The sequence below is a fragment of the Diaphorina citri genome, unplaced genomic scaffold (genome assembly GCF_000475195.1).
Source record: "Diaphorina citri unplaced genomic scaffold, Diaci psyllid genome assembly version 1.1 scaffold1354, whole genome shotgun sequence".
NCBI classification, from domain to species: Eukaryota; Metazoa; Arthropoda; class Insecta; order Hemiptera; family Psyllidae; genus Diaphorina; species Diaphorina citri.
The window spans coordinates 72,201-85,206 of NW_007378782.1; the positions used below are offsets into that span (position 1 = coordinate 72,201).

Here is a 13,006-nt window from a genome sequence, read left to right on the forward strand (position 1 = left end):
CAAGGGATCAAGAAGAGTCCTAATAATAACCCCAAAAACCCTTTAAGAATCTTCAAGCAAGCTGGAAGGACTTTGGTTGGAATCATCCCGATGTGTTTTGAGGCGAAACAAGTCAGTCCAACTCAACTATCCCAGTACATGAGTTGAGTGGTTATAAATGCCGTTCATATTTGCTGATTAGTTTTTGGCCCCCACGCCCTTACCGAAAGCCCTTTTAATGTGTGAGATCTGCGATTTACAGATTACTGAACAACTAGAAAACCTTCTGCCCAAAGGGAAAGGAACTGTATGAAATATATTCACAAGAAAGGACAGTAGGTAAGGAAAAAAAAAAAGACAACAGAAAAACTGAAACTGAGCCAACCGAAATACGTACAAAAATATAGAATGAGGAGTATGAAATAAATGAAACCGAGAGATGAAAACATCACCCTAAAAGATCTACTGGAAGTGGTCTAAAGTCTACACGTAAACTATAAAAATAGTAAAATAGGTAGGTACTGAAGAGGGCTGAAGGAAACCTTAGAAAACACAGATTCCATACTTGAGCTACATTTTGAACCCCAGAAAAAAACTTGTATCCTTTTGTCGCCATCTTTTTTTCCAACAAATCCACTTTTTTTTAATTATTAGCATTTGAACTAGTAAATGGAAGAAGAAATCAGCTGACTTTGCATTTTATTATCCAGTACAAAAAGCACTGTGGTGGGGATAAAAAAAGTGACCACAGTGGAATATTTTGGATTAGGAAAAATTTCCAATTCACATAAATAAAATACCCCTAACGAATAAATGTCATTTCTGATTTTTTATTTTTTTATGAGTCATGACTTAAATCATTAATGACACTTGACTCATTTCTTATCACTCTTATCAGTCTTTATTGAGTTATCATTACTTTTATGATCAGTAAAATACCTTAAATACCCAGTTCCTCAGTTTAGCTCTGAAAATTGAAAAATCCAGGGTCACGAGTATAATTTTGTAGTAGGTATCTTACCAAGTTCCTACCTATAATTTCACAACCTCCCCTTTGCTCATTTTTGTTTGAAGATTTCAAAACAAACTCCACTGATGTGAACCATAACAAGGTAAGTTGGTAAGCAAATATCAAAAGACATGTCAGTACCTATCTACCTATTTAGTTTCTTAAACAGTAACGGGTGAAGATCTCTGGCTGATCTCAATACCAAGGTCTCTAGCTGTTGTTAAAGACAGTCTTCAAGAACTTCATCCAGATTTCAAAACAAACTCCACTGATGTGAACCATAACAAGGTAAGTTGGTAAGCATATATCAAAAGACATGTCAGTACCTATTTAGTTTCTTAAACAGTAACGGGTGAAGATCTCTGGCTGATCTCAATACCAAGGTCTCTAGCTGTTGTTAAAGACAGTCTTTGTCTGTCATAGTCATCCTACAAATAGATACCTTTGTTATATTATCATACCCTCTGGCTGGATTCCTGAGAATAACAAAGATCCTAATAATTGACTTTGTTTTCTATTCATTTTCATGCTAGGTACTTGTTTGACAAAACCTTACATGCACAAAGAAGAGGAACATAAAATTACAGATCTGCAGTAACCCTGGAGTATGTACACAAGGTAAGTATTGTACACTTACCTACTGAAATAATATATTTGAGCTCTCATTTTTTTTTTTTTTTTTTTTTTTTTTTTTGTTTTTTTTTTTTGTTCATTTTCATGCTAGGTACTTGTTTGACAAAACCTTACATGCACAAAGAAGCAAGAACATAAAATTACAGATCTGCAGTGACCCTGGAGTATGTACACAAGGTAAGTATTGTACACTTACCTACTGAAACTGAAAAGCAGTGCAATAGTCCTAAACTAAAATGGACGCGGCACATTAGGGATCAGGAAGAGACCGCCTTAACATAATAATAATACCTACTGAAATGATATATTTGAGCTCTCATTTTTTTTTTTTTTTTAAACCTACCCATATGGTAGTGTAGTGTGACACAGTTGAGAGGTCTAATTGTAGGTACTAAGATAAATGGAGGTTGGTACACCTTAGGTACAATCTGAAAAAAGTTCACTCCAGCTCTTTGAGTATTATTTTCTCAAGACAAGAGCACCTAAACACACCAAGTTTTTGTAGGTACCTACCTAATTGATTTGATTTATTATTTTCAGGCCCTCTTGCACAATGTCTGAATTTTCTGGATTGGGTTTGGATGATCAATTTGGTCGCCTCTCTACTAATCAACTATTGACAACACAGAAAAAATGTTCCCCAAAAGATGCTTTAAAGTCATTGAGAAATTTAATGTCCAAAAGATCTGACATAGGTAAGTACCTGACTATTATTTCAGGAGAACCTTGGTTACCTATTCAAGCCACATAATTTTATGCTGTTATAAAATATAATGTATGATGCTTAAAGAGGATTCATTGAGTTAAAATGGCTGTTGACAAAATTACTTACAAAGGATAAAATTTTATTGTTTCTCTTTTTCCAGACTTCAACCCCTACAACACAGATGAATTCCTAACAAGATTTCTGTATGCTCGGAAAATGAATGTGGACAAAAGTTTTGATTTGTTATGTAACTATATTACATATAGAACAAATCATGCTGAATTTTTTGACAATCTCACAGTATCCAATAGACAAATACAATGTGCTATTAAGGATGGACTGCCCGGTGTTTTGTCTAATAGAGACAGGTGAGTGAGTTTCTGATAGGATATTTATTTGTCCTATCAGGAAATTTTATAGGTCTGTACTAAAAAGTTCCGTTATGCAAACAGTTTAAGTTTAATAGTAGGTTACCATACTAGGAAGAGAGAGCAAGAGTTTGTTCTTTGATCATAAAAAAGATTAACAGGTTTTCACAAACAGATCCCGGTGTTTTGTCTAATAGAGACAGGTGAGTGAGTTTCTGATAGGATATTTATTTGTCCTATTGGGAAATTTTATAGGTCTGTACTAAAAAGTTCCGTTATGCAAACAGTTTAATAGTAGGTTACCATACTAGGAAGAGAGAGCAAGAGTTTGTTCTTTGATCATAAAAAAGATTAACAGGTTTTCACAAACAGAGTTTCATAATTCTTAGTACCTATGTGTGTAATTCCTATGTTTTCTATTTTATTTTTCTCCAGAAAAGGTCGCCGGATTCTAGTTTTCTTTGCCAACAATTGGGATCACACTCGTTACACTCTGGAGATTATTTACAAGAGTCTCATACTAACTTTGGACAACTTACTCCTTGACACTCAGAACCAGATGAATGGCTTGATATTCATTGTGGACTGGGGCAACTTGACCCTCAGACAAACTTCCAACAACATCAACTCCTTCAAACAAGTGCGCACAATGCTAGAGGGTAAGAATTTATTATTTTATTTATTTTTAAATATTTTACTGTTTAAGTACAAGTGAATATATCTAATTTCTCTTCTTTCATCAAGTCGGGCTTCTCTTCTTTCATCAAGTCGGGCATCTCTTCTTTCATCAAGTCGGGCATCTCTTCTTTCATCAAGTCGGACCTCTCGTCTTTCATGAAGTCGGGCTTCTCTTCTTTCATCAAGTCGGGCTTCTCTTCTCGCATCAAGTCGGGCTTCTCTTCTCGCATCAAGTCGGGCTTCTCTTCTTGCATCAAGTCGAGCCTCTCGTTTTGCATCAAGTCGGGCATCCCTTCTTTCATCAAGTCGGGCTCCTCTCCTTTCATCACGTATTTCAATGGGAGTATTTCTTTCAAATCTTGCATCCCTTCTTTCATCAAGTCGAGTCTCTCGTCTTTCATAACGTCTTTCTATGGGAGTATTTCTAGCAAGTCGTACTTCTCTTCTTTCATCAAGTAGGGTATCTCGTTTTGCATCAAGTCGAGCCTCTCTTCTTTCATCATGTCGGGCTTCTCTTCTTGCTTCAAGTCGGGATTCTCTTCTTACATCAAGTCGGGCTTCTTTTCTTTCATCACGTCTTTCCATAGGGGCATTTCTTGTTAGACGAACCTCTCTTCTTTCTATATCATTGTCACGTCTTTCATTGAAAACATTTCGAGTAGTTCGGATTGTCTGTGTGCTGATGGCTACTCTCCTATAGTCTCTATCATCTTGTCTAGTATTATCTCGTACTTGCCGTTCATTTTCAGCATTTTGTCCATTACCAAAGATCTCTCTTCGATAATGAACCTTGTCGGGGTAGGTTTGTCTTTCTATTTTTCTAGTTATAAAATGTTCAGTCTTTCCCGTTATTCCGTAATCAATAAGATCAGCATATCTAGCGACATAAGACATGCTATCTGTCTTGGGCTCAGCTAGAGCCTGGGACTGTAGATCAAACAACTTTGAGAGCCTCATTTCGTCGTTTCGATGTGTGCTCTTCAGAGCTCGAATTTCTCTTCTGCCCTCTCGTTCTGTGTTTATGTTTCGGGTCGTACGGACTTCTCGTGTTTCATCAAGTCGAGCCTCTCTCCTTTCATCAACTCGGGCATCTCGTGTTTCATCAAGTCGGGCTTCTCGTCTTTCATCAAGTCGGGCATCTCGTGTTTCATCAAGTCGGGCTTCTCGTCTTTCATCAAGTCGGGCAACTCTTCTTTCATCAAGTCGGGCTTCTCTCCTTTCATCAAGTCTGGCTTCTCTTCTTTCATCAAGTCGGGCTTCTCTCATTTCATCACGTATTTCCATGCGAGTATTTCTAGCAAGTCGGGCCTCTCTTTTATCAGGCCGTACTTCTTGTCTTGTATCAAGTCGAGCCTCTCTTCTTTCATCAAGTCGGGCTTCTCGTTTTTCATCAAGTCGTACCTCTCGTCTTTCATCACGCCATTCCATGGGAGTATTTCTTTCAAGTCGGGCTTCTCGTCTTTCACCAAGTCGTGCTTCTCGTCTTTCATCAAGTCGGGCATCTCGTTTTCCATCAAGTCGAGCTTCTCGTCTTTCATCAAGTCGGGCTTCTCGTTTTTCATCAAGTCGTACCTCTCGTCTTTCATCACGCCTTTCCATGGGGGTATTTCTTTCAAGTCGGGCTTCTTTTCTTTCATCAAGTCGGGCTTCTCTTCTTTCATCAAGTCGCGCTTCTCGTTTTTCATCCAGTCGAGCTTCTCTTCTTTCATCAAGTCGAGCCTCTCTTCTTTCATTAAGTCGGGCTTCTCGTTTTTCATCAAGTCGTACCTCTCGTCTTTCATCAAGTCGAGCCTCACGTCTTTCTATGGGAGTATTTCTAACAATTCTTGCTTCTCTTCTTCCATCAAGTCGGGCATCTCGTGTTTCATCAAGTCGGGCATCTCTCCTTTCATCAAGTCGGACATCTCTCCTTTCATCACGTCTTTCTATGGGAGTATTTCTAGCAAGTCGAGCCTCTCTTATTTCATCATGTCGGGCCTCTCTCCTTTCATCAAGTCTTTCTATGGGAGTATTTCTAGCAAGTCGTACTTCTCTTCTTTCATCAAGTCGGGCCTCTCTCCTTTCATCACGTATTTCTATGGGAGTATTTCTAGCAAGTCGGGCATCCCTTCTTTCATCAAGTCGGACTTCTCTTCTTTCATCAAGTCGGGCATCTCTTCTTTCATCAAGTCGGGCAACTCGTCTTTCAAGTCGGGCTTCTCTCCTTTCATCAAGTCGGGCTTCTCTCCTTTCATCACGGCTTTCTATGGGAGTATTTCTAGCAAGTCGAGCCTCTCTTCTTTCATCAAGTCGTACTTCTCGTCTTGCATCAAGTCGGGCATCTCGTCTTTCATCAAGTCGTACTTCTCGTCTTGCGTCAAGTCGGGCATCTCGTCTTGCATCAAGTCGGGCATCTCGTCTTTCATTTAGTAGGGTTTCTCTTCTTTCATCACGCCTTTCCGTGGGGGTTTTTCGTTCAAGTCCGGCCTCTCTTTGTTTATCAAGTCGGACATCTCTTCTTTCATCAAGTCGGACTCGGTTTTCATCAAGTCTCGTCTCTCTTCTTTCATCAAGTCGGACTCGGTTTTCATTAATCCTTGTCTGTCTTCTTTCATCAAGTCGGATCTCTCTTCTTTCATCACTTTTTTCCATGGGAGCATTTCGAGCAAGTCGGGCAATTCGTTTTTCATCAAGTCGTACTTCTCTTCTTTCATCAAGTCGGGCCTCTCTCCTTTTATCAAGTCGGGCAACTCGTTTTTCATCAAGTCGGGCTTCTCTTCTTGCATCAAGTCGAGCCTCTCTTCTTTCATCAAGTCGTACCTCTCGTCTTTCATCGTCTCTTTCCATGGGAGTATTTCTAGCAAGTCGAGTGTCCCTTCTTTCAGTTATTGCTTCTTTTCTCTCATCATGGCTTTCCATAGGAGTTTTTCTTACCAAACGAGCCTCTCTTCTTTCTACATCATTGGCTCGTCTTTCATTGAAAACATTTCGAGTAGTTTGGATTATCTGTTTCCTGATAGCTACTCTCCTATGATCTCTATTATCTTGTCTTGTATTATCTCGTACTTGACGTTCATTCTCAGCATTTTGTCCACTACCAAAGATCCCTCTTCGATAATGAACCTTGTCGGGGTAGGTTTGTCTTTCTATTTTTCTAGTTATAAAATGTTCAGTCTTTCCCGTTATTCCGTAATCAGTTAATGTGTTACCAATTGTTATCCAGGCAGATCCTTTGTTCGTTCCGTTGGCAAAGTCCGTGAGAGCAACCGGTCCCATGTCACAGTTGTCTCCAGGATCGGCTTGCAGGCTGGAAAAGGAAATACATGAAATGTAACCCTACCTTTTTTCGAATTATTCTTTGGTTTTTAGGATTTTTTAATTAACCAAGTGTTCGGAGTTTCTCTCGGATTAGACTTATACAAAACGTTGGAGTATTTTCATCTTTGTTGTTCTCCAAGGGTAAAGGATTTACAGAGAGCGTCCGGCTATACCAAACGTTCTGACACTTGAACACTGTATGTCCGTACCCCAACTTCTCTTGTAAATTTCTAAGAAGCAAACATATACTCCGAAGCGGATTTTTTAAATTCTAGCTACTGTTTCAATCTATATTCCAGCCCTGTAAAAAATCTCTATTGACAAAAGCAAACTGAGAATATTGACACAGACTTACCGGGCAATGAATTCCGACTGAATACACTTGAGTTGATCTACCAACACCACTTGCTCCCGGAATTCGGAACATATTGTGGGACATGCTAGGAATAGCAAGAGACAGCTCAGTCTAGCTAAGCATTTGACACCAGGTAGAATCACCAACCTGGTTTTCCGCATATTGGGAGTGCCTGGAAAAAGAAGGAGTAAAAACTAAAAGGAGTAAAAATAACCAAGTTGTAAGCAATGTTTGTACTTACAGACAAACGGCAGTTTCATTTACTTAGGTAGGTAGGTTTGTAACAGAGGCAAACAAGGTCGTATGGAAAGTAACAGTTCTCAACCGGACACTCGTGTTCAGCAAAGTCGAGCATGGCATATATAATGATTGGTTTTAGGCCGAGAACGGTTGTTCTCGATCACCTTTGTTCACCCAAGTTCTTCCTAGTTAACACTAGAGCCGGAGCTGAGGTACATTTTTTCTACCTCATAAGGTACAAAATTTTCTTCCTATGGATCTGATGGGGGTTGGCGAGTACATGACACTCAAAAAAGTTCGAACTTGAAATAAGAGTGGGTTTGAAACTTGAAAACTTCGAGGCTAGAAAGTCGTTCAGGATACTAGAACTAAAAGGAGTAAAAAGAACTAAAAGGAGTAAAAATAACCAAGTTGTAAGCAATGTTTGTACTTACAGACAAACGGCAGTTTCATTTACTTAGGTAGGTAGGTTTAAAGATTGGAATCAATTTTATTCTGTTTCTTCAAAATTTTCTGGATTTTTAAATGACAAATAAAGGGAAAAACTACTTACCTTTCAAAACCTGTTGCACGAACTCCGAAAAAAAGACACTCAAAAAAGTTCGAACTTGAAATAAGAGTGGGTTTGAAACTTGAAAACTTCGAGGCTAGAAAGTCGTTCAGGATACTACAAGCTGCTGATGAGAACTGTGGTTGAATCTTGGCAATGAAATAGCTTTTATACTTTGGAGCTCAGATGTTGGTGGTTGGAAAGGACTTGTGTATAAAATGGGAAAAAAAGGAAAAAAAATGGAGGTGCACAAAAGTTAAAACTTTCTTTTGTCAAAAAGAAAACACGGCGTCTCGAGATTAAAGTTAGGGGGTCAAAGTTTGTGTATGTTATTTTCACAGCTGTAGTTGTAGAATGAACTTGTTGTAAACAACGGCCAGCCACAGCCACTCACTATCAGGTAGACCTGATCAGGTGTAGGTACCTGTCGTAGTGATTGGCTGGATCTTGTAAGACACTCAAAAAAGTTCGAACTTGAAATAAGAGTGGGTTTGAAACTTGAAAACTTCGAGGCTAGAAAGTCGTTCAGGATACTACAAGCTGCTGATGAGAACTGTGGTTGAATCTTGGCAATGAAATAGCTTTTATACTTTGGAGCTCAGATGTTGGTGGTTGGAGAGGACTTGTGTATAAAATGGGAAAAAGAAGAAAAAAATGGAGGTGCACAAAAGTTAAAACTTTCTTTTGTCAAAAAGAAAACACGGCGTCTCGAGATTAAAGTTACGGGGTCAAAGTTTGTGTATGTTATTTCCACAGCTGTAGTTGTAGAATGAACTTTTTGTAAACAACGGCCAGCCACAGCCACTCACTATCAGGTAGACCTGATCAGGTGTAGGTACCTGTCGTAGTGATTGGCTGGATCTTGTATGTACCAAGTTGGTTTAGTATCTGAAGATCATAGGCAATTAATGAACACCGATCATGACCCTCCTAAAATATTCTTGAGAAATCCATTAAAAGTATCTTGTATTTTCTCCATCACCAAATCGACAACATCTTCAGGTAGTTGTGCACACCATTCGTATTGGCATATGAAAAATACTTTCAAAACAATTTGACATTTTTAGCTTTTGTCCTCTTATAAAAAGTTAGGAAAAAGGTATTTTCCACCTGATTGGTAGACTGTCGTATTAATCTCATTACAGATCCATTATTATTGAGGACCAAGTTGCCAATAGAGGTGCCTTGTGTTCATATATAGTCTTATCTTCTTCAACCATACGCATTTATAAAAGCCATAATTTACACCCAGTGGAGACAAAACATGTGGTTGAAGTTTTTCGAAAAATTGGGCAGAATGTGCTCCTGAAACTGGACAGGTAGGTGGTGGGTAAGGCCAGCCACTCACTATCACCTAATCAGGTCCACCTGCCAGGTCTACCTGATGAGCACACACTATCAGGTAGACCTGACAGGCGGACCTGATCAAGTGTACCTGTCAGGTCTAACTGATAGTGAGTGGCTGGCCTAAGACCAGGGCCTAAGACCAGTGAGAGGCTGGCCTAAGACTCACTGTCTGTTGGCTGTACGGTTTTGGTATAAGTAGGGCCATGAGCTATATTTTAAGTCCTATGTCACTGCGACTTGGTGAGATCTTTTGTGTCTGTACTGTACCTACCTATCTACGACTCTGTAGACAATACTATATTATTTGTATGAGTAGCTCTAGCTATGTGGGTACATTTTGGTCCAGCATTAAGGAGGTCCTATTTTTCAGGGTGAGGCCCTACGTCCCCCTCGGGATTAAAGGACACAAGTCAAGCAAGTCCTATTTTTCAGGGCATCTAGTTATAAGGTAGAAAATGGATAAAAAGGGACTATTCCCATTTAGGAAGAGACAAAAAACACTCTTCCCCAAATTGTTAACTTACTGTACGCCACTACCATTACCATCCTCTTTTTAATCAAATTTCCAACAGGTTTATAAGATTATTCCATTCAACAAGCTGGTATAACTGGGATATGCTCTCGTACTAATATAATTTTCCAAGTCGGTGCTTTTTCCGTCACTTACCACATTCTTGTAGTTGTAAAAAAAAATGTTCAGATATTTTACTAAATGTTTATACATTTTCTTCTTCCTTCTATTCGTCATTTACCGATAGAGTTCCATCAGCCAGCTTAGTTCGGAGGGTAGCGCGTCTGCCTTGTAAGCGCTATTAGACCGCGGGTTAGATTTCCGTCCGGGATTTTTTTTTTCGGTTTCGGAACGACTTCCTGTCCTGTCATTCTCTTTTTGATTTCGGGACCGTAACCCAGTTTTACTTTCCTTATATTGTGAAAGTAAAAGTGTACCATACTTGCATTATAAACTCTTTGTTCGAAAGATATTAAACCAAGAGGAAATGGGTTAATCTTGACAATAAAATTATAGGTGATTAATGGATTTTCTATTCCGCTTGGTTGCACTGAAGATAACAGAGGGTCCCAGATTTTCATTCAAGTCTACCACACGTGGGTGAAATCAATTTTCTCTTATAAAAAATGACAACAATGTATCACCTGCGACCTGGGGAAAGCTTTCGAATTCATTCATGGTTTTCGTGTGATATCGTCAATAGAATTACTATGGAGGTTGCTATGACGTCAGTGTATTAGCGACGCAGTAGACAGGTTCGACCCTGAAGATGTTTTATTTATAGTATACAAATAAATACTCGGTTGGTTCCGGGGTGGAAACTTCCAGAAGACCAATATGTATGATTTTGTTTCAATAAAAATAACAGTAGAAAGAGTCGATATTTGAAACCAGTGGGATTATTCAGTAAAACAACTCGGTCACCTAACTGCTAAAGACCTCAGTTACCTATACGTATAGTGATGTTAAACCTCTATTAAAATAAATATTCATTCATAGAACCCATGGTCTGGTTTTCTGGCATCTCCACTAGTTTTCAATGTTTTGGTTGTTCGGCATCTTCACCAATTTCAGTGCCTTGCACATTGCATAACCAAATAATTTTACGGCATTCATACAAATCGGGATATGTTCAATGATCATTCTTCTGCCACCTCGTCTTTTTCGCTAGGATAAAGATAACTGATTCCTGAATTTCATAGTCTTCACCCCTCACAAGGCTGAGTGCACCCCGAAATAATATACATATAACCAACCACCTTGATACGTTTTATGCTACAGATTTAATAGGATTTCAAAATGGACGATAGGTACACATCACGCACTGATTGGTAGGTACTCTACTTACGGAAAATTCTAGGATACCTATTTCACCATCCCAATATCCATGAGAGGTAGGTGTAAATAAAAACAATCAGTGTGAATTAGGTAATAATCTAATATAGATTTTATTCTGATATAAAGAACACATAATACATTTCTCATTAAATTTTAACAAAGGAAAGTAATGAACTGTTTGAAATAGAATTTTCTCTCATTCTGGTGGAAATTGATCAAGTAGGTACAAGCTATACCCTATGTATGGTACAAGTAAGCACAGAGTTCCTTGGAGTGAAAATTAAGGAGTGCAGAGTCCTTTTTAAACCATCAGGTCAGGTCACTAATCCAAGAAGAAATCACTTTTGGCAAGATACCTACATACTCGTAGTACATTGTACTTAATCAAATATATCTTTTCTACTTTAATCTAAAAAGAACTAGGAACTTCCCACTTTCAATTTCAGTTGTTACTGTGTTTGTCACCACTATGAATCCGGGCCAAATTTTGGCAACTTTTTGGTAGGCATGTTGAGAAGAGCGAAAAATTAATCAGAAGAAAAAGAACTGGATTAATATATTGATAATTTTAAAAAGAGGAAAAGTAATTAAAAATAGAAGAAGAATCGTACTCGCAAGTTCTTAAGCCTCAAGTGGAGTCATGGTTTTTTGGCGGGTGAGTAGTACATAACCAATCAATCCACCCAGGATAAGATCAGCATATCTAGCGACATACGACATCGCATCTGTCTTGGAATCAGCTAGAGTCAGGGACTGCAGATCAAACAGCTTTGAGAGTCTCATTTCGTCATTTCGATGAACATGTGTGTTCTTCAGATCTCGAATGTCTCTTCTACCCTCTCGTTCTATGTTTACGTTTCGGGTCGTACGGACTTCTCGTCTTTCATCAAGACGGACATCTTGTGTTTCATCAAGTCGGACATCTCTTCTTGCACCAAGTCGGGCTTCTCTTTTTGCATCAAGTCGAGCAACTCGTTTTTCATCAAGTCGTACTTCGCGTCTTTCATCAAGTCGGGCTTCTCCTCTTTCATCAAGGCGGGCAACTCGTCTTTCATCAAGTCGGGCTTCCCTTCTTGCATCAAGTCGGGCTTCTCTTCTCTCATCAAGTCGGGCATCTCTTCTTACATCAAGTCGGGCATCTCGTCTTTCATCAAGTCGGGCTTCTCTTCTTTCATTAAGTCGGGCCTCTCTTCTTCCATCAAGTTGAGCCTCTCGTCTATCATCACGCCTTTCCATGGGAGTATTTCTTTCAAGTCGGGCATCTCTTCTTTCATCAAGTCGAGCCTCTCGTCTTTCATCAAGTCGGGCCTCTCGTCTTTCATCACGCCTTTCCATGGGAGTATTTCTTTCAAGTCGGGCATCTCTTCTTTCATCAAGTCGAGCCTCTCGTTTTTCATCACGCCTTTCCATGGGAGTATTTCCTTCAAGTCGGGCTTCTCTTCTTTCAAGTCGAGTCTCTCGTCTTTCATCACGCCTTACCATGGGAGTATTTCTTTCAAGTCGGGCATCTCTTCTTTCATCAAGTCGAGCCTCCCGTCTTTCATTACGCCTTTCCATGGGAGTATTTCTTTCAAGTCGGGCATCTCTTCTTTCATCAAGTCGAGCCTCTCGTCTTTCATCACGCCTTTCCATGAGAGTATTTCTTTCAAGTCGGGCTTCTCTTCTTTCATCAAGTCGGGCTTCTCTTCTTTCATCAAGTCGGGCATCTCTTCTTTCATCAAGTCGGGCCTCTCGTTTTTCATCAAGTCGGGCTTCTCTTCTCTCATCAAGTCGGGATTCTCTTCTTTCATCAAGTCGAGCCTCTTGTTTTGCATCAAGTCGGGCCTCTCGTTTTGCATCAAGTCGGGCATCCCTTCTTTCATTAAGTCGGGCTTCTCTTCTTTCATCACGCCTTTCCATGGGAGTATTTCGTTCAAGTCGGGCTTCTCTTCTTTCATCAAGTCGGGCTTCTCTTCTTTCATCAAGTCGGGCATCTCTTCTTTCATCAAGTCGGGC

At 39.5% G+C, this 13,006-nt stretch overlaps 1 protein-coding gene across 1 annotated transcript; it reads right to left on the minus strand.

Moving 5' to 3' along the window:
• Positions 1 to 3,370: 3,370 nt before the first annotated feature.
• Positions 3,371 to 7,949, minus strand: LOC103515504 (trichohyalin-like). Its single transcript, XM_026828185.1, has 3 exons — positions 7,819 to 7,949; positions 7,026 to 7,197; positions 3,371 to 6,659 (listed from the first exon to the last, which is right to left on the minus strand). Exons 2-3 carry the CDS (start codon positions 7,184 to 7,186, stop codon positions 3,371 to 3,373), a joined length of 3,450 nt encoding a protein of 1,149 aa, XP_026683986.1. The 5' UTR covers positions 7,187 to 7,197; positions 7,819 to 7,949.
• Between the last annotated feature and the right edge of the window lie 5,057 nt (positions 7,950 to 13,006).